Below are 22,209 nucleotides of genomic sequence, written 5' to 3'. Positions count from 1 at the left end.
TAAATAGCTCCTTTCATCCAACAGGTTCAAAGCTGTCTAACAAAACAAACCCACTTATTCTTGCACCATGAGAAAGGAGGCAAGCAGTGTTCTTCCCATGTAAGGGAGAGGAAGGGAAGGTGAGTCATTCTGAGGTTGAAGGATCTTCCTGGGGACACGAAATGAGTCAGTGGGGCCCCAGGGTGATTGACCTGGGTTTCTGAAGTTCACGTCCAATGAGTTTCAGGTTGAGTGTTATTTAAAATTCAAATACTAGCTTCAATGAGATTGTGTGTGCATACGTGTGTGTGTGCATGCGTGCGGGTGTGCATACGTGTGGGTGTGTAAGTGGTTTGGACTCCTGGGGAGAAAGGATGGGCAGAGGAGATCATTGTGCATGGGGGAAGTGTGCGAGCTTCCGCGGACACTAAACAGCACATCGCCACCCCCATTATCCCCGCATATCTTAAGTAGCAGCAGCAGCATCACCACTTACATTTATTGCACTCCTGCAGCGGACCAGCACTGGTTTCAGCCTGGGGAGTTTATCTATGCAGACACATATTGAGTCCTTACAGTGATCCTATTAAGTCAGGGCTCTTGTCATCTCCGTTTTGCAGATGCAGATGCAGGATCAAGGTTCAGAGAGGTGAAGGAACTTGCCCGAGGCCACACAGCTTCGGAGAAGCTAGGATTCATATCTAGGCAGTCTCCCTGCACCAACTGGGCTTTTATCTACCACCCTCACACAGGCCACAGCCCCAGCGCTGTCTTTGTTTAGTGGGCTTTGAATTGGAGTAGACAGAAAGACAGGGCCATAATTGTCTCCTTTTGTTTTTTAAAACTGGGAGCTCTTACAGATATTACTATAACCCATAATTCAACGAGGTCAAACATAATTGTACAGTTGCTGCCACCGGCATTTTCAAAACATGTTCTTTCTTCTTAAATGCTTTGATATCAGCTCCCCTTGATGTCCCCCTGCCCCCAGGAACCCTTATTATTATATATTATTATTTATTGTGCCATATCTTACACCATCCAATGTATCTGCTCACCTTCAATTCTGTTATTCATCTCCCTTGAGCGGGGTGATACAGTCACCATTGCTATAATCCCCCCTCCCCTCCCCTCTTCCTGTACCCACAGGGAGTCACTTAATCCCATTACTCTTTCTGAAGGATCTCTTTATCTTGGATTCCATGCCATCAATTGTCCTTAATTATACAAATGAACATATGGACGTCTCACAAGATTATTGAGGTGAAACTAAGACCACAATGGTAAGGGGAGGAAATATTTAAAAACTAGAGGGTATTTATGTGTTTCATCAGTGCTCTAATGTCCCCTGGATATGTCATCCCTTCTGTGTGGCCTCTTTGTGAGGGACTGTCTAATTATCTTACAGGTGGGTTTTGGGTCCCCACTTTGCCTACACTCCTTCACATCAACAATCTGATTGTTTTTGAATTTCTGATATCTATTTCTGTCGACACCTTATCATCACACAGGCTGGTGTGCTTCTTCCATGTGGGCTTTGTTGCTTCCCTGCTAGATGGTTGCTTGTTTAACTTCAAGTCTTTAAGAACCCAGATGCTATATCTTTTAATAGCCAGGCACCATCCACTTTCTTCACCACATTTGCTCATGCACCTATTTTGTTTTCAGTGATTGTGTCGGGAAGGTGAGCATCACATAATGCCACTTTATTTGAACAAACCGTTCTTGTACTGAGATAAGATTTAAGTAGAGGCCCAAAGTCCATCTGCTTCCTTGTTGTATTTATACACGCACACACACAAGTACATCCATCTTTACATATTTACATATATGCATATCTATATTTATACCTATATATAAAATTTTTACTTTCTTCCTCTTTCCTCTTTTTCTTTTTCCTTTCCTCCTGCTGCACTATCATGTGTACCCATCATCCACCTCAGTAATTCCTCATGGATACATTTCAATTTATCAAACATGACCAGGAACACTACCCCCTGTCCCTGTAGTTATTTGCTCATCACTCCCTTCCTAGCACCCCATCCTCTCCCATGCACCCCTGGACCTGTTGGATATTGCTGTTTCCTTGGGATATCTCTCAGCTGCTAACAGCAAGAACAGAGTTCTAGCTCACTCAGAAACATCCTGAAAGAAAGTCCTGCTGATTCGCCGGAGAACTCAGGGATTGAAAGCCCCATGGGGCACAGCTGCACTCTGATACAAATGGGGTCGGCCTGAGCTGCTTTGTTTCCTTTTGTGGCTTAGTTTTGCTCTTTCTTGTTTTCTATACATATTATTATCTCTGCAGGCCTATCTAGATAAGATAGGCTGAATAAACAATCTGGAGGAGAAAACAATGGTATCTATGGTTCCAGGAGGACATGGGAGAGAGGGAGGTGGGAAAGGAAGTGGTGTTAACAAACCCAGGGACAAAGGAACAACAAGGATCCAAAATAAGTGGCAAGAAGGGTGTGGGAGGCCTGGTAGGGCTTGATCAAGGGCAATGAAACTGAGAGAAATCACTGAAACCCAAATGAAGGCTGAACATGATAGTGGGACAAGAGGAAAGTAAAAGGAAATCGAGGAAAGAAGTAGGAGGCAAAGGACATTTATAGAGGTTTAAATACAGGCATGTACACATGTAAATATATTTATATACGATGATGGGGAAACATATCTATATGCATGTATTTATAGGTTTAGTATTAAGGTAGCAAATGCACATTGGGCCGCCACTCAAGTACTCCCTCAATGCAAGAATACTTTGTTGTATTAAACTGGCATTCCACGATGCTCACCTTCCCAACGCAATTGCTGAAGACAAAGCCAGTGCATAAGCAAATGTGGTGAAGAAAACTGATGGTGCCCGGCTATCCAAAGATATAGCATCTGGGGTCTTAAAGGCTTGAAGAACAAAAACCCACAGGGAAGAAGCACACTAGCCTTTGTGATCACGAGGTGTTGAAGGGATCAGGTATGAAGCACCAAAGAACAAAAAAATCATATCATTGTGAATGAGGGGGAGTGTGGAGTGGGGACCCAAAGCCCATCCATAGGCAACTGGACATTCCCTTACAGAAGGGTCTCAGGGAGGAGAGGAGCCAGTCAGGGTGCAGTATAGCAATGATGAAACATACAACTTTCCTCTAGTTCTTTAATGCTTCCTCCTCCCCACTATCATGATCCCCATTCTACTTTACAAATCTGGTTAGACCAGAGGATGTACACTGGTACAGATAAGATCTGGAAATACAGGGAATCCAGGACAGATGAAACTCTCAGGACCAATGGTGAGAGTAGCGATACTGGGAGGGTGGAGGGAAGGTGGGGTAGAAAGGGGGAACTGATTACAAGGATCTACATATAACCCCCTCCCTAGGGGATGGACAACAGAAAAGTGGGTGAAGGGAGATGTTGGATTGTGTAAGATATGACAAAACAATAATTTATAAATTATCAAAGGTTCATGAAGGGGGGGGGAGAGGGAGGGAGGGGAAAAATGAGGAGCTCAAGTAGGAAGCAAATGTTCTGAGAATGATGATGGCAACCAATGTACACATGTGCTTGACACAATGGATGGATGGATGGATTATGTTAAGAGTTGTACGAGGGCTCAATAAAATGATTTTTAAAAAACGGACTCAATAGCAACTTTTCTTTCTGTTTGAATAAATTAATCTTTTTGGATACTTTATGCCACAAATGAAGAACAAAGAACCAGAGGCCACAGGGTCTCAAAGAGGCTTGATGCGTGAGGGTGGGGCAATCCTCATGCTGAAATCACCGAGGAAGGTTAATGCACCCCTCCCCCCGCATCATTAAAACTTTATATATGGAGGACGAAGAAAGGTAGAATTCCTGATACATGTTCTTAGTGTTCTCACTTTTGCATGTGAAAGTGCTATACAGCTTGAGCTCCCAGACAACCTTGAGAGCTAGGCAGAGTGGCCCGGCTCGAGAAGTCTTATTTTGTCATGGAAGCAGTCCATGCCCAGCGGGGCCTCACACCTGGCAGAGGGCAGTGGTAGGCCCTCGAGCCCAAGTTTCCTTATCCCTGGGCCATTCCTCTTCCCCACATCCACCAGCTAAGGGCTATGTCGGAGTTACTCCTGGACAAGACTTCCCATTCCGACGCATTCTCAACTGGTGAAGTGAGATCGCCTGGATGGGTTTTCTAGGGCAAAAGCGTTTCGGGTCCCGAGGAGCAGTGAAGAGACTTTTCCTGGTGATTCCCTCCATCCTCCAATGTCCCCTCCCCCCACCATTCCCTGACCCTCCCTCGGCTCCTCTTCAGCATGGTATTGTTCTCAAATCTCTCGGCTCCCTCCTTTGTTCTCCTTGGTTGTCAGACCCCCTTGACAAGATGTCTCAGTTACCACATTGGCCTCCTAGACCCAGCACCCACAGCCCCGCGACTCCCTGAAGCTCTCCACGAGGTAGACAACGGCAGACTTGACCCTGCTCCTTGGCAAGTGCACGTGCTATCTCTATTGCTCTCTGCTCCCCGCAGGCCCTTTTCCAGTCCCTCTTTCATGTGCTTGTTTTGGTTCTTGCCACTTGGCTCTCTTCTGCCTCAGACCACTGCCCGGGATGGTTTCTCAGGTTCCTCAGCCAAGATCCTCTTTCACTTGCTTGGGAAGCCCTCTCAAAGCCCCGGCATCCTCTGAGCATGCCAGGAGCCGGAGGTGATGCGCAGTAACCGTGGTTCCCCCTCTGGCCTCCAAAGCAACAAAGAATCAACTATCAAAATAACTAATTACCAGGCTTGGCTGAAGAACCAATTCTGAAAGGGATTTGTTTTTAATGAGAATAGTTCTTTGGTGCCTACTGATGAGTCACCTAGAGAGTGAAGCAAAAATAAATCTCCCTTGAGACACTGGCCAATCATCTGCAGTGGCCACATCACTTCCTCAAGTGGTCAACAATCATTAAAGAAGTTAAAAGGACCTTGGAGCGTGGGACATGAGTAGGTGAGGGAGGAGGGAGGGCCATCAGGGAAGAGATTTGAGAGGGCAGGGCTTGAGAGGGCCCAACTATATGACATTATGTTAGAGTTGGGTGTGGATCTGTGTGTTTGGCAGGACTGAGACGCTCCCAGAGGCAGGGACAAATCATCTCCCCAACGTCCATGCCTCCACACCCTGGGGCTGTGCCAGGATGCTGGCAGATGTCCAACAAATGACTGTAGCTCTTCATGTCATATGCGCAGCCTTCGAAATGACATTAAATACAAGCACAGTTCCCAGCATCTAACTCACACCTTTAAATATCTCACTTCTTAAAGCCAAAAGAAAAACGAACAAAATAAGTCCTCAAAACACCCCTCCCCCCCCAATCAGAGCCACTGGTAACAAGTCAGTTCCAACTCATAACAATTCTACAAGGCAGACTAACGCTGCCCCTTTGGGTTTTCGTGGCCGTAAATCTTTATGGGAGTGGAACGTTTCATCTTTCTCCTGCTGAGCGGCTGGTGGATCCGAACTGCTGACCTTGTGGTTAGCAGCCTAACACATAGCCCACTACACCGTTATGGCGCCTTCTTCCCTTCCCACCTGGCCATTTCTCATCTATTTCTGTTGGCTCAAAGAGAGAATTCTTTATTAGAACTAGGATGCTTCTGTTTTAATTTAACGCTCTGTCCAGTGAGAAATGTAAGCTACTGACACACGTAGTTTGAAAGACATTCAATGAAAAAGAGCAAGGGATTTCTATCATGACTCACTTCTCTTTGCAAGAATAAAACCTACAGACATCCCAAGTAGGCCATCCAGAGGGTACAGGAAGCGCACGTCTGACCTCTGTGAGGGCACAGCGCTCTGACACCCCCAGAGTCCCATTTTTCTCACAAATTGAAGAAGCAACTTCCCACAAGCCTGTGGATAGCTTGAAACCACTGCACGAAAGAGGCTAGATTCACCCACAGTATGTGGACTCACCGGCCGGTTGGTCTGCTGTATCTTTCCAGAAGGCTGCTGCCGGTTTTCTTGTCTGCAGGCAGAGGCATCGGCAGGAGCGCGGGGCGAGTGGCAGGGCTCCCCTGTTCTCTTCTGCCCTCCACTTCGGTGGGCTGCTCAGCGGCCAGGATCGGAAGCCAGTGCCGATCTGACGACCCCCGATCCTGCCCTTCCTCTCCTTTTCGCCTTACGCACGCAGCAGCGAGTAGTCTTGCTCCTTTTTGATTTTGCTCTGCCTGAGTATAGCCCACAGTGCGGTCCCAGCCACCAGGCGCATCTCAGACTGGATCGGGGAGACGAACTTCTGATCCGAGCACCACGGAACACGGTCGTTTCTTCTTCAGAGAGCCCAGAGGCTGCAGGTCTTTCATGTGTCACCTCGCTTTACATCTTGAAAGACACTCAGTAGGTGGGCCATTCTTCTGTCCAGAAACGTTGGTCATTTCTCAGCTTTGTAGTCTTTAGGGTCCCACATTGGATGATGGGCATGTCTGACCGGATTGGCTTGGCTCCTCATCGCTCTGTGACTTCCTCCTAGGTTTCCTAATTTTTCCCAGGCTCCCATTTCTCTGCTTTCCTCTCTTGTCCATTCTCGGCTTTTCCGGCAAGGTGGCACAATGGTAGCTTCGCTTTTTGTGCCAACCCAATTTCTGAATCTCCTTGTGCTTAGAACCTCAGCATTCTCCTCTGACTAAGTCCTCTGCGAGACCACCCTGGCCAACTAGGAGACAAGAGCAAAGAGAGAGCTTGCAGAAGCCTGCTGACCCTGCGGCCCTGCTCAGGGTGACGGCTCCCATGGTAGAGAGCAAGGAAGGGCTGAGAAGCCAATGACTTGGCTGGAAAACCAGTATTTGGAAGCGGATCGGCAAGAGTTGGGGAGCAGGAGGCCTGGGCTGTTCTCCCTAAGTGAGTTCTCCCCAGTCTAAAACACAGTCTTCCCACCGTCCCCGTGGCATGAGATGGAAGCTTCCTACTGACTGCTGCTCCCAGCCCGGCATCCAACCTCTGGAATGTCTCAGGGATGCCTGTCCCAGGACCCACCTATTTATCCCCTTTAATCATCTTGGAAAGAGGCAAAGGAAATGTGATTTTATTGTAAGCCTATGGCTTCTTTGTAGTGCTGTGGTTCTCACCTGAATGGCATTATAATGAGTGGTGCTAATGACCTCAGAGAGTGCAGATGCAGGGCTCTTTATCTGAGGCACAAACAGAGTTCCCCACCAATCGTGTCATGACAGCTGGATGGGGAGAAAGGCTCTAACGAGTTGTCAATAAAACCGTAGTGCTGGCTGGCAGCCCGGGCCACATTGGCGATTGGGATGTCTCCAGCCAGATGCAGATGGTACTGCTGGTGCCTATAATTATGGGGCTTAGATATCTACAATGGTGCAGAGCATCATGGACCAACAGAAAGACCATGCAGACCACAGACAGCCTCTTGGGCACCTTCATGCCTCTGGTTTGGAAACCAGGTGGCGTGGAACCAAGGGGTGGGGATGAGAAGTCCAAGACAGAACACGGGGTTTCTGTTTGGTTTTTCAATTTTATTTACAGAACTGGTGGTGGGAGGCATTAGAGAGTCTAACAGAAAACTTTAAAACAGTTTTTCTAAAAATTTAAAGCCAACATGGCTGTATTATGGAAATTTACAGGAAGTTTAAAAAAATCATTTTAGTGGGGGCTCTCACAGCTCTTATAACATTCCATACATCAATTGTGTCAAGTGTATTTGTACATATGCTGCCATCATCATTTCAAAAATATTTTCTACTTGAGCCCTTGGTATCAGCTCCTCTTTTCCCCCACCGTCCCCCACCCTCATACCCTTGTGAATCTTTGATTAATTATATATTGTTATTATTATTTCATATTGTTATTATTATTTCATATCTTACATTGTTCGTTGTCTCCCTTCACCCACATTTCTGTTATTTGACCCCTTCAGTGGGGTGTGCATGTAATATATCTGGCCTTGTGATGGGTTCCCCTCTCCCTCCCTTCCCTTTCACCAATCACCCCCTTACCTTCATGATATTGCTACTCCCACTACTGCTCCTGAGGGGTTTATCTGTCCTGAATTCCATGTGTTGAGAGCTCTTATCTGTACCAATGTATGTTCTCCGGTCTAGCCAGACTTGTAAGGTAGAACTGGGTCATGGTAGTGGGGTGGAGGAAGCATTCAGGAACTAGAGGAATGATGTGTGTTTTGTCAGTGAAATACTGCACCCTGGTTGGATCATTCCTTCCTGTGACCATTCTGTGAGGGGATGTCCAATTGTCTACAGATGGGCTTTGGGTCTCCACTACAAACCCCCTTGTTTGCAGCGATATAGTTTTTTTGTTTGGGTCTTTTGATACCTGATACCTCCCAAGAAGCTTTAAGACCGACTGCAGACCTGATAGAGGGCTCTTGGAGTCCATCTCCTGACTTCCCCAGTGAACCTGTCCCCCCTGCTCTGATGCTCTGGAAACCTCCGTGGCAAAGTTCAACAAGCATTTCCTTCTTTCTTTATCTCACATCTGCACCCAGATCATTTCCCCAGACCAGCGGTTTTCCACCTGTGGGTCACGGCCCCCTGGGGGGTGTCAAACGATCCTTTCACAGGGGTCACCTGATTCATCACAGTAGCAAAATGACAGTGATGAAGTAGCAACGGAAATCATGTTATGGTTGGGGGTCACCACCACATGAGGAACTATATTCAAGGGCAGAGGCATTAGGAAGGTTGAGAACCACTGCACTAGACAGTTGAATGCATTTACACGCCCCTCTCCATTTGCATTTTCAGTCTCCTTTCAAAACTTCCCCTTTCCTCAAGACCCTTCCCTGTTCTCCACCTAACTAATCAAGCTTTAAAATTCTCCCCGACACCATTCTTTCTGATGATAATAGTTGGCATCACACAGGACCTAAAAAAAACCCACAAAAAACCATCACTGGCTCACCCTACGCCTCATGAATCCTTGACCTCCATGTCAGGCTTCTAAGGTTTGGGATGCGGCAGCATTTCAAGAATCTTCTCTTAAAGCAGATGGAGACCAGATCCACTGCTGCTACTTAATGCAACTTCTTTCTTGAATCCATCCCAGGCCCACCTTAGCGATACCAGATGGGTCAGGAGATAGTCTGACTAGGGGCCTGCAGGATCACATGACTCTAAAGAATGACATTGGATGGAACAACAGCCAATTAATGAGGGCAGATCCTTGGGCTGGACTGTGTGGCCGCTTTGAAGGTCTACCACAAAACTCTGATTTCATGGGTGGACTGCCTGAAGAGGAGTCCTGACTTAGCAAGAAGCCCAAGTAAAGAATTTTATGGGATGAGGGACTCTTCTGAAGAAGGCAAATAACACACTGAAGGCAAGGGCATTTGACAACCAGTTAAGATATAAAAAGAAAAAAGATATTACTCCCCGCGTCCACACCCTGTGTGGAGTGGGTATAAAGACTCTCTAGACCAAGGAGAGCCAAACTACTCTGTAGCGTGGAGAACCTGGAGTCTGTTTTCAGCCAGGCACATCACTCCCTCCCAGCGCCATGTCGTACACCTGCTCTCTGCCCAGCCTGAGCTGCCGCACCAGCTTCTGCTCCCGGCCCTGCATCCCTCCCAGCTGCCACAGCTGCACCCTGCCCGGGGCCAGCAACATCCCCGCCAATGTGGGCAACTGCGGCTGGTTCTGCGAGGGCACCTTCAATGGCAACGAGAAGGAGACCATGCAGTTCCTGAACGACCGGCTGGCCAGCTACCTGGAGAAGGTGCGGCAGCTGGAGCGGGAGAACGCGGAGCTGGAGGGTCGCATCCGCGAGTGGTGCCAGCAGCAGGTGCCCTACGTGTGCCCGGACTACCAGTCCTACTTCCGGACCATCGAGGAGCTCCAGCAGAAGGTGAGGGCCTTGCTGACTTCTCAAGTTGAATCCAGGGGACTTCTCCGTCTGTGGTCGAGAACTCGTGTTTCTTGCTTGTAGGCTGCCATGGTTCTTGCTGCTTCCCCCTTCTTCTTTCAAAATGGCCTTGAAGGCATTTGGTGTTCCTATCTATTTTCTATCCTCACTAAGCAACCTCTCCTTCCCCAGATCCTGTGCACCAAGTCTGAGAACGCCAGGCTGGTGGTTCAGATTGACAATGCCAAGTTGGCGGCGGATGACTTCAGAACCAAGTAAGTTGCTCAGAATCAGCACTGGCGACCACGCTTGGGTCCTCAGTCTCTCTCAAAGAGCAGGCGTCTCGCCATTGCTGTTGAACATCAATCATCCATCCATTGTGAAGACTTCTGCAGAGGGTTTGGGGCTGGGGTGGGGGCCTGCAAAGGAATGCCCCCAATAGAGGGAGATTCCTATCGATCTGCTTATTTCGGCGGTCAGTCTTGGGTCTCTTGACTGGCTGGATCTACTCGTTGGGGAAAGCGAGAAGGCAAGACAAAAAGGATGATCAAAGATTCTTCCTATGGACCTTGGGGGTCTGCTAGTCACTGCTCTGACCCTGTCCCTGTGCAGGTATGAGACGGAGCTGTCCCTGCGGCAGCTGGTGGAGGCCGACATCAACAGCCTGCGCAGGATCCTGGACGAGCTGACCCTGTGCAAGTCCGACCTGGAGGCGCAGGTGGAGTCCCTGAAGGAGGAGCTGCTGTGTCTCAAGAGGAACCACGAGGAGGTGAGTCCTGATAGGAGAGAAATAAAGCAATCCGAGTCAGTATCAGGCTGAGGGCGGCGTTAGGGTTTTGGATTGGTAGATCCAGGGTTGATAGACTGTGGGTTGATGGATCCATTTCCTTGAAAAATACGAAAACAAGAAGACCCCAAAATCAAAACAATCCCAGACAATTCAAGAGATGAACCTTATCCCTCATCCCAGAGGGACCGTAACTTGGGTCGGCTGGCCGTAGACGGTTCAGCTGAATCTCAGCGTGGCTGAGTCAAGGCTGTCCCAAGCCACGTCTCCTCTCCAGAGGCCACGGCAGCCAGCTCCATGCATCTGAGTCTTCACAAAAAGTCACCCGGGGCTCCTTCCTCTCTCTCCCAAGAGGAGCTGTGCCACGATTTTACTTTTTACTTGAGGACAAGAACTGTGTGACACCCAATCTCAAATCGTACAACTAGCTCTTTGCATGCTAAGATCACGCACAGCCCACCTGCAAGCCGGACGAGTGGGACAGCCGTTAATCTATCAGTGCATTTGCGGGACTGCACGGGGCTTCTTTTGAATCCCAGGGCGGTGACTTGGTGATGGCAAGAGGGAGCTGTACCGTGTGGAATGTAGACCATACCACGCAGCCTTGGGTAGTCACCGATTGCTTCACGAAGTGCTTCTTTCCCAAGGTGCCAGACTGACCGAACTTGGATAGATAATGTGACTTCTCAGAGACGTTCTTCATTGGGGACTATCTTTTCTGCACCCATAGGAAGTCAACATCCTGCGCGGCCAGATTGGAGACCGTCTCAATGTGGAGGTGGACGCTGCCCCCACTGTGGACCTGAACCGGGTGCTCAACGAGACCAGGTGTCAGTACGAGGCCCTGGTGGAGACCAACCGCAGGGATGTGGAGGAATGGTTCACCACGCAGGTGGGCATCTGAGCACGTGGCCCTCTGTCCCTGAAGCCCCCAGTGTCCTTAGGCAGGCTCCCATCCCCGTCTGTCTTCTCCTCTCTGGCTGTTTCAGACGGAGGAGCTCAACAAGCAGGTGGTGTCCAGCTCGGAGCAGCTGCAGTCCTGCCAGGCCGAGATCATCGAGCTGAGACGCACCGTCAACGCCCTGGAGATCGAGTTGCAGGCCCAGCACAACCTGGTGGGTTTCCTTCAGGTCCCCAGAGAGTTTAGGGTCTTGGGATACTTGTAAGCGCTGGACATTGTGAGGGGGAAGGAGGAATACGATGAGTTGGGGGAGATTCCGTAAGAGTTGAAGCAACACTTTGGGAGAACAGGCCCTTCTTTGACGACCTGCTATCTTTCTCCAACACAGAGAGACTCTCTGGAAAACACGCTGACCGAGACGGAGGCCCGCTACAGCGCCCAGCTGTCTCAGGTGCAGTGCATGATCACGAATGTTGAAAACCAACTGGCCGAGATCCGCTGTGACCTGGAGCGGCAGAACCAGGAGTACCAGGTGCTGCTGGATGTGCGGGCCCGGCTGGAGTGCGAGATCAACACGTACCGGGGCCTGCTGGAGAGCGAGGACTGCAAGTGAGTCCGGGGGTCATGCCTTTGTGAAAGACATGCTCAGACAGAAGTCAGAACCCGATTGGGCCCATCATGACAAAGGTAACCCTGTGCCGGGGGCCAGACCCGCTTGAACAGACTGGAACTGGACAGTCAGTTCTCTGCATGAGAATTCCATCATGCGGACGTGCCAGCAGCGCCCTTCTGTGCGTTTGGCGGGTCTAGGTGGCACAGAGGGTGAGGCTCCACACATCATCTTCTTCATACAGTACCCGCCGGGCAGGCTGGATTGGTTTGTCTTCACATTTTACTGGGGATGCTAAGTGGCTTGCTCAAGATCACCAGCTGGGGACGGGTGGAGTGGGAACCAGGAGGGAGATGCTCGGTTTCCACCTGGCACGTTGGGTGCTATGTGATAGGCAGGCCCTTAGCTGTTGGGCAGTGAGCTTTACGGCTGGCGAGCCTGTGACTGCCTCTGTTACAGACCAGCCAAGCCCTGGCAGGCATTCCTCTTGTGGGATCTCACTGGTATGTGATTATGAACCTTCCTTAGCTCATCTTTCCCCACCTCCTTTCTCTCCAGGCTGCCCTGCAACCCCTGCGCTACAACGAACGCATGTGGCAAGCCCATCGGGCCCTGCGTCTCCAGTCCTTGCGCCCCCTGCACGCCCTGCGTCTCCAATCCTTGCGCCCCCTGCACGCCCTGTGTCCCCCGGCCGCGCTGCGGGCCCTGCAATTCCTTCGTGCACTAGAGCCCAGGGACTGCCGGAGGAGGAAGGACGCAGGACAGGCAGTAGGATAGCTCCAAGCCGGCTCTGGCACATTCACCACAAAGGGCCAATTTTCACGGCTGGAGCTGCTCCAGGAAGGCGGCTAAGAAACGCACCTAAAGCCTTCCGCCCCTCCACCTTCTCCAGATTGTTCCCGGAGCTCCTTTTCCTTCCCGGGTCTCTTCCTTCCTCCGCCCTGTCTGCCTTGGTAACCCCCGAATAAACGCGACTTCCCTGGCAAAGCTGATGCTGTTCTCATTGGTATTCGTTCGTGTCAATGTGTTCATCACTTGAGTACTCTATTAAAAACAAACAAACAAACAAACAAACACCACTTCAAAGTCCGGCCACATAATGGTCCGACTCGCCATACAAGAACTCTTCCGTACCTGGAGGGCAGAAGGTTGGCTGGTGTCCGGGGGCCATGGGAATGGAGGAGAGGGTCCTGGCAGGCAGGCCAGCAGGCAGGAGGGCAGGGAGCTGCAAGGCCTGGGTCCCTACCACCCTCTGAGCACACCTGGGTCTGTCTCGTTCTCCCCTCTTGACTCGGCCATCTCCCAGAGTGGCTTGTATCCGGATCTCTACTAAAAAGAGTCTCCAGAAGATGCGCGCCTTTTCAGGAGGAAAATTTAGGTCCAATGCTGTATTCTTCTGGTTCCAGGAGGCCTGAAGGACAGCCAGCAAAAAGAACCTCTGGTTTGTCCTGTCATGCTTAGGCCACCTCTTTCCCCCTGTGTGGGACGGATCCTGGTCAGTGTGGGCTTCCAGCCACTTTCTTTCTCTCCCTGGTTCCAAGGAGACTTTGTCAATTCTTCAGTAGGCACTTTGGCTTTCCTCAATCCAATCCAATCCAATCCAATCCAATCCAATCCAATCCAATCCAATCCAATCCAATCCAATCCAATCCAATCCAATCCAATTCAATCCAGTCCAATCCAATATAATCCAGCCCAATCCAATCCAATCCAATCCACCCCATGTCTGTTGAGCACCTACTCTTCAGACTCTGAATGGTGGACTGGAACAAACACACAGAAATGACAGCATTCCAGGCTACAGGTTGTAGGGAATAAAACTAGTTCCCAAATCGTGTTACTCTGTGGCATAGTTAGTTCCTGGGGCAAGTGGAAGACGACAGCATGTCTCTAACGGAGACTCCAAGGAGCAAGCACGGGGGACTGATGGCATCAGCATTTAACCAAAACGAACCTCTTTAATTCAAATGAAGGCCCCCGGTGTGATAAAGGGACCGGCGAAGGCCTCCAAGGGTCGCTTGGAGTTGCAGGGCTCAGAAAGCTCTCAGGTATTCCAGTGGGCGGCCTGAAGCAGGGATATGGGACCCCGCTTTGCTGAAAGACTTCCTGGGTGCACCGGATGGTCAAATGAATTGGAATGAGCGCTAACGCATTTACAACTTTATCTTGGCGTCCATATTGGTTTTAAATTAGAGAGTTTCTAAGCTAGGCTTGGGTAACTAAAGGACTTGTATGAGCAGTTCATCTTGTACGATCCGAGTCTGGAGCAAAAGGAGGAACACCGACTTTCTAGAGACAGGCTTAGGCATTCTGATCCAGCTGGTGAAGATGTTTCTGTTCCTTTCGCTGGGAGCAGAATTGAGTCTTACCTGGCTGTTGGGGCACCACTGAGAGCGATAGTCAAGATGAGAGAAGAAGGACCACACGGAACAAGACCGCGAAATCCAGCCCGGGTTATGGTGCAAGGTTCACACCTCAGGTGACCTGTGCTCCAGCGGAAGCTTACAAAACCTTTGTAGGACACGTCCGCTGTACGAAAGACTCTCCGCCACTGGACACCTACACAGGCCAGCAGGTGTCCAGGCCGACGTCTCATGTGAGGTACCCTCCAAAAAGGCTGTTTCTTTTTCTAAAATTCATTTTATTGGGGCTCGTACAAATCTTATTACAATCCATCCACACACCCACTGTGTGTCAAGCACATTTGTTGGAAAGGCTGCTTCTGATGAGGCCACCGAAAGCAGCTTTCTGCCCAACGTATGTTGGTTGGTGTTCAAGAAGAGTCTTTTTACGTCTGCAAGGTGGTTCATGTTTCAGGTTACAATCTTAAGAGTGTAGCTTTCCTTGATAGCATCATCTGGTTCGTGGCTTTTCCATCTCGGTGGAGCCTTATGTTCCTCTCTTCTCGGTAGTTGGCGCCTGACCTTGGCGTCAGCTCCTCCAGGGGCTCAGGGCAACCTCTGATCAACTAGGTCGGGGACAGCCACCTTGGGCTGGCTGAAATGATCTTTTTTTCGTGTGTGTGTGAAAACAGCTATTCTTTCCGTCATCATTTCCCCCTTCATTCTTACTTTTCAAACATAGGGTTCAGATGGATCCAGGTTTGTGTATCTGACCTGTGAGCAGGCTCTCACTTGGAATTTGTTCTCTTCCATCATTGGCTACTATCGCTCTGCTTTTCCGCAAATCCAAAGTCAAGCTCAGTCCAGAGCTGGTTCCTCGATTCCACACCCTGTTTGTTTATATGATGAGGACACAAGTGTCCCCAGGCTCAGGTCCTGTAGCAGGGAGAATAATGCTCCCCAAAGACGTCCATGTTCTCATCGCTGGAACCTATAAATACGTTTGTTGACAGGGTTAAGGGGCATTCAGATCGCATTTGGGACTGAAGTTGCCAATTGGCTGATGGCGGAGCCTGGTTGTATAACAGGCAAGTGCTTTGTTGCTGTCTGAAGCAGTGGTTATTTGTGCTCAACCAGTAGTTTTGTGGGAGAATGATCTGCTTCAGACCAAGAAAGCCCTATCAGGGCCGTTCTACTCTGTCACCCAGGATCTCTCTGAGTCAAAATGGACTCAAGAGCTTCTTCTTTTTTTTTTAACAATTTATTGGGGCTCATACATTTCTTTTCACAGTTCATACATATACATACATCAATTGTATAAAGCACATCTGTACAGTCTTTGCCCTAATCATTTTTTTCTCTTTTCTTCTTTTACATTTTATTAGGGACTCATACAACTCTTACCACAATCCATACATATACATACATCAATTGTATAAAGCACATCCATACATTCCCTGCCCCAATCATTCTCAAGGCATTTGCTCTCCACTTAAGCCCCTTGCATCAGGTCCTCTTTTTTTCCCCCTCCCTCCCCATTCCCCCCTCCCTCATATGCCCTTGGTAATTTATACATCGTTGTTTTGTCATATCTTGCCCTATCCGGAGTCTCCCTTCCCCCCTTCTCTGCTGTCCCTCTCCCAGGGAAGAGGTCACATGTGGATCCTTGTAATCAGTTCCCCCTTTCCAACCCACTCACCCTCCACTCTCCCAGCATCGTCCCTCACACCCTTGGTCCTGAAGGTATCATCCACCCTGGATTCCCTGTACCTCCAACCCTCATATGCACCAGTGTACAGCCTCTGTCCTATCCAGCCCTGCAAGGTAGAATTCGGATCATGGCAGTTGGGGGGAGGAAGCATCCAGGATCCGGGGGAAAGCTGTGTTATTCATCGATACTACCTCACACCCTAATTAACCCATCTCCTCTCCTAAACCCCTCTATGAGGGGATCTCCATTGGTCGACACTTGGGCCTTGGGTCTCCACTCTGAACTTCCCCCTTCATTTAATATGATATATATATATACATATATATACATACATATATACATATACACATATATACACATACATACACACACTTATATCTTTTTTTTTTTTTGCATGATGCCTTATACCTGGTCCCTTGGGCACCTCGTGATCGCACTGGCCGGTGTGCTTCTTCCATGTGGGCTTATTTGCTTCTGAGCTAGATGGCCGCTTGTTCACCTTCAAGCCTTTAAGACCCCAGACACTATCTCTTTTGATAGCCGGGCACCATCTATTAACCACAATCAGTTAGCCTTCAAAGAGAAAGATTGTCATGGATTATCTGGATGGTCCCTGCATGATCAGAAGAAAACTGAAAGGTGGAAGAGGTAGGCAGAAGAAGAGTCAAAGGGACATGGGACTATGGAAAAAGGTCAGAGTGACATGAAAGAGACTGGGCTCATTATTGCTGGCTTTGAAGATGGAGCAAGAGGGCCTTTGGTCAAAGGATATAGATGGTTCTAGAAGCTGGAAAACTCAGGGGAATGGGTTCTCTTCTGGAGTCTCCTGAAAGTAATGCCACCCTGCCAATACCTTGATTTTTGACCTGTGTTGGGCTTCTGACTGTTGAGGCCCTTTAAGATATTACACTGTGTTGTTTTAAGCCATTACATCTCTGGTACTTTGTCATTAGCTCACACCTATTGAGTGTCTACTATGGATTAGAAAGAATCCATAACTTTATTAACCTTTCTGACAATTCCGTAAATGAAGCCGATTCTACAAGTGAGGAAACTAAGCCTCAAAAACTTGGTTGAGGTGTCAGTTGGTTATTATTATTTTTTCTTTACCCATGCAATTTTCTTTAAAAAAAGCATTTTATTGGGGGGTTCATACAACATGTATCACAATCCATCCATCCATCCATCCATCCATCCATCCATCCATCCATCCATTGTGTCAAGCACATTTGTTGCCATCATCATTTTCAAAACATTTTCTTTCTACTTAAACCCTTGGTATCAGCTTCTCATTTCCACACTCCCCATTCCCCCCTCCCTCCCTCCTGAACCCTTGATAATTTATAAATTATTATCTGTAACAATGATGGGATCTGAGTCAGGCTCTGTCCACACATAAGACATCACTCTAAAGTAGGGAGAACATGTAAAAAGATTTAAAATCTTTTAAAATGATTTGAAAGAACAGAATGCATACATCCTGGCCAACAGTGTTCTTCCAAGTCAGCTCCTACACATACATTCTAGCAATTTCTTAACAAGCCTCTTTAGAAATTGGCTGTAGAGTTGATTGAGTCATAATCATATGGACGTTTTTGTTTTCCTTTTAAAATTATCTAACTTGGTTGTCTAATTACATGGCTTCTCTTTGAATGGCTTCCCTAAATTAAGCCAATTCTCAAGGACAAAGAAAGGCTTTCCATCAACAAATTTAGTGTTAACAAAGAAAACAGAGAAAATCTAACTTCATACAAAGAGTCAAGAGGCACAGGATAAGCAAAGAACTCCTTAAGAAGAACAAAGTAGGAGGCCTCGTGTTACCTGACGTCAAGACCTATTATCCAGCCCTAGTCGTCAACGCAGCCTCATACTGGTAGCAACATCGACCAGTGGAACAGCATAGAAAGCCCAGAAACAGTCACCTACCTATAGCCAACTAAGGTCTTAGACAAAGGCCCTAGTGTTAAAAGGGAGAGAGCTAGTCTCTTCAACAAATGGTGCTAGCAAAATTGGATCTCTATCTATAGAAGAATGAAACAGGTCCCATGGCTCACCCCCCACACAAAAATGAGCTCAAGATGGGTCAAACACCTAAATGTAAATTCCAGAGCAATAAAGGTCACCAATGAGACAATAGGGAAAAGCTTAAGGGCCCTAGTGCAAATATAGTGAAGGAAGCAATAGAAGATAAACCGGGTGAATGGGACTTTCTAATGAGAAGATATTTATGTGCATCAAAAGGCTTCATCAAAAGAATAGGAGAGCCCATAGACTGGGAAAAAATTCAGCAATGACACAAAGGACAGACTAATCTCTAAAATCTATAGACCCCTGCAATCCCCCTACAAGAAAAAAACAAAAACAAGCAACAAATGAGTCAATCTTTTAAAAAAGTGAGCAAAAGATATGAATATTCAATTCACCAAAAAGATACTCAAATGGTTAGCGCGCGTGCACACACACACACACACACACACGACACTTAGAATCCTTAGTCATCCAGGAGATGCAACTCAAAGCAACAATGAAATATCACCTTTCACCAACAATGACAGTCTGATTACAAGAAACAGGAAAAACCCAATGCTGAAGAGGGCCCAGAGTTAACACAATCTGTACATCCATCCATCCATTGTGTCAGGCACATTTGTCCATATGTTGCCATCATTCTTTCTTTCTACTTGAGCCCTTGGTATCAGCTCATTTCTCCCTTCCCACACTCTTCTTCCCTCATGAACCCTTGATAAATTAGAAAATATTTTTCATGTCTTCTACTGACTGCTGTCTCCCTTCACCCACTTTTCTGTTGTTCTTTCCCCTGGGAGGGGATTATATATCGATCATTGTGATTGGTCCCCTCTTATTCACCCTACCTTCCCCTTCCCCTCCTGGTATCGCTACTCTCATGATCGGTCCTGAAGGATTTGTCTATCCTGGATTCCCTGTGTTTCAAGCTCTTATCTGTACCAGTGTACATGCTCTGGTCTAGCTGGATTTGTAAGGTAAAATTAGGGTCATGATCGTGGGGGAGAGGGAGGGGAGAGGAAGCATTAAAGAACTAGAGGAAAGTTGTATGTTTCATCGATGCTATACTGCACCCCGATTGGCTCATCTCTTCCATGTGACCCTTCTGTAAGGCGATGCCCAATTGTCTACAGATGGGCTTTGGTCTTCACACTCCCCCTCATTCACATTGATATGAATTTTTGTTTTGGGTCTTTGATGCCTGACACCTGATCCCATCAACACCTCATGATAGCACAGGCTGGTGTTCTTCTTCCATGTAAGCTTTGTTTCTTCTCAGCTAGATGGCTGTTTGATTATCTTCAAGCCTTTAAGACCCCAGACGCTATATCTTTGGATAGCTGGGCACCATCAGCTTTCTTCACCACATTTGCTTATTCACCAATTTTGTCTTCAGTGAAGGTGAGCCTCACAGAATGGCGGGTTATTAGCACAAAGTGTTTTTGCATTGAGGGAATACTTGAGTAGAGGCCCAATATCTGCCCGTTACCTTAGTACGTAACATATAAATATATGTACATAGATCTATTTCCCTATTGTTATGTATAAATATATTTACATATGTACATGCCTGTATTTAGACCTCTATAAAAGTCCTTTGCCTCCTACTTCTTTCCTCTATTTCCTTTTACTTACCTCTTGTCCCTGTATCATGTTTGGCCTTCATTTGGGTTGCAGTAATTTTCCTCGGCTAAATTTCCCTTGATTAAGCCCCATCAGGCATCCCATGCCCTCCTCAGCATCAATTTAAATCACTTGTTGTTCCTTGTCCCTGGCTTTGTTGACACCCCATTTCCTTTCCCTTGCCCCCCCTGCCCCCCAGAACCACTAGTCCAGTTGTTTTTTCCTCCAGATTGTTTATCTTGCCTATCCTATCTAGATGGACATGCAGAGACAATAAGAAGCACAAAAACAAGACATAGCAAAACAAAGCATCAAAAGAAAACAATAAACCAAAACAACAACAACTATAACAACAAAAGAAAAGCCTGTAATTAGCTCCAGTTCTGTTTGTTGACCTTTAGGAGAGTTTTCCTGTTGAGTCTGATAGGGTGCCATGCCTGGGCACCAAAGTCTGTTTTTGGTATTCTGCAGGGACTTCATTGCTTGGCTCCCCTTGCTGCTCTGTTGCATGCCCTTAGTGTTTTGTCCTGGTGTGGTGTGGTAGATGGGGCACAATGTCTCCAGTGTTGTCCCCCTTAGCACTATTGGTCAGTGAGGCACGTTGTGTCTGTTTCCTGTTGAGGCTGGCCCTATGATCCTCTTTGTGCATTGGTTATGCTGAGCAGGAATATTATCCTCAGGGCTTGGTGGGCCAGGATGTGTTACACTCTCTCTCCTTCCCTCTTCGTTTGCTCCAGTGTGCTCTGATCAGAAATGTCCTTCTCCCTGAGCTGTAGCTTCAGTGCTGTTCTCTGAAATGCATTCTTCAGGGGGTGGGCGTGTCCATGTAGTTGGCTATTGGGACCATGTAGACCTCTCTTGATTCCCTGCTTCATGCTGATATATTGTATTCATGCCTTGGTGCACCAGGTTGAAGTCTGTTCCCCTCACCTTTTTCCTGTGGAGATATAAACAATACCCTCCCCTTGCGTGGGTTAGTGCCCTGTTCCCCTACTACCCAGGTCTTTTCTTTCTTCCTTCCTTCCTTCCTTCCTTCCTTCCTTCCTTCCTTCCTTCCTTCCTTCCTTCCTTCCTTCTATCTTTCTTCTTCTTTCCTTTCCTTGCCCCCCCTCCTTCCTTCTTCCTCCCTCCCTCTCTTTCTTTTTCTTCCCTTCATTTTTAGTTGGCTGCCATATGTATCCCTGGATTGGATCTGGCCCTTGCCATAGTACCTGGACCTCACCCAAGCAATGTTTGTATACAATAACTTTTCCCCTATGCCTCTTTTTCATGTTTAAGCTTACCTCAGCGGACTCATGTTGTACTTATCCTTTTGTGCTAGGCTTACTTCGCGTAGCATAATTTCCTCCAGTTCTTCCCATGCAGTGATCGCTTCATGTGCTCATCACTGCTTTTTAGCGATGCATGGTACTCCATTGTATGTATGTACCACAGTTTTTTAAATCCATTCATCTGTTGATGGGAATTTGGATTGTTTCCAACTCCTTGCAATTGTGAACTGTGCCTCAATGAACATTGGAGCACAGATATCTATCTGGCCATGGTGTATGCCCAGTAGAGGGATTGCTGGGTCATTTGGTAACTCGATTTCCATCTATTTTAGATATCACCAAATCAATTTCCATAGTGGCTGCACATACCTACAGGTGGTTCCTATCTCACCAGAGACCCTCCAACACTTGTTGCTTTCTGATTTTTTGAATTGCGCTATCTTTGAGGGTGTTCGGTGGTATCTCATAGTTGTTTTAATTTGCATTTCCATTATGGCTAATGATCGGGGACATTTTCTCATATGTTTATCAGCCATTCAGATATCTTCCCTGGAGAAATTTCTGTTCAGGTCCTTTGTCCACCTCCTCAGTGGGCAATTTGTTTTTCCTTATTGTAAGCTAGCAGAATATTATAGATTTTAGTAATAAGGCCTTTGTCTGATGTGTCATTGCTAAAGATGTTTTCATAGTCTATGGCCTTTCTTATTACTCTCTTGGTGAATTCTTTCAATGTACACAGGTGTTTTATCTTCAGTATATCCCACTTGTCGATTTGTGCCTCCTCTATATTTGTGTCCTTCCTATTTTTGATAGCCTATGAATTCCCTGCGTCAAAGTTGTCAGGTTGGTCCCAATTCCCTCATTGATGGCCCTAATAGTTTGGGGTTTTACCCCAGGGTCTGTGATCCACCTTGGGTTTATTCTTTTAAAAAAATCATTTTATTAGGGGCTCATACAACTCTTATCACAATCCATACATACATCAATTGTGTGAAGCACATTTGTACATTCACTGCCCTCATCATTCTCAAAACATTTGTTCTCCACTTAAGCCCCTGGCATTGTGCATCGAGTGAGATAAGGGTTTTGCTTCATTTTTCTGCAGGTAGATATCCATTTTT

At 47.5% G+C, this 22,209-nt stretch overlaps 1 protein-coding gene across 1 annotated transcript; it reads left to right on the top strand.

Moving 5' to 3' along the window:
• Positions 1–9,473: 9,473 nt before the first annotated feature.
• LOC142458742 (keratin, type I cuticular Ha3-I-like) lies at positions 9,474–12,843 on the top strand. The gene is made up of 7 exons (XM_075559661.1): positions 9,474–9,821; positions 10,011–10,093; positions 10,431–10,587; positions 11,336–11,497; positions 11,595–11,720; positions 11,895–12,115; positions 12,675–12,843. The coding sequence occupies exons 1-7, from the start codon at positions 9,474–9,476 to the stop codon at positions 12,841–12,843; spliced, it is 1,266 nt and encodes a 421-aa protein (XP_075415776.1).
• The last annotated feature ends 9,366 nt before the right edge of the window (positions 12,844–22,209 follow it).

The sequence above is a fragment of the Tenrec ecaudatus genome, chromosome 10, assembly GCF_050624435.1.
Source record: "Tenrec ecaudatus isolate mTenEca1 chromosome 10, mTenEca1.hap1, whole genome shotgun sequence".
Taxonomy (NCBI): Eukaryota; Metazoa; Chordata; class Mammalia; order Afrosoricida; family Tenrecidae; genus Tenrec; species Tenrec ecaudatus.
Note: the sequence above shows the minus strand (reverse complement) of the source record. Positions and strands in the feature narration are given on the sequence as shown.

Coding starts and splice junctions, on each gene's coding strand:
- LOC142458742 (XM_075559661.1), top strand. CDS start 9,474: ATGTCGTACACCTGCTCTCTGCCCAGCCTGAGCTGCCGCACCAGCTTC. Junction 9,822..10,010: donor TCGAGGAGCTCCAGCAGAAG/GTGAGGGCCTTG, acceptor CTCCTTCCCCAG/ATCCTGTGCACCAAGTCTGA. Junction 10,588..11,335: donor TCAAGAGGAACCACGAGGAG/GTGAGTCCTGAT, acceptor CTGCACCCATAG/GAAGTCAACATCCTGCGCGG.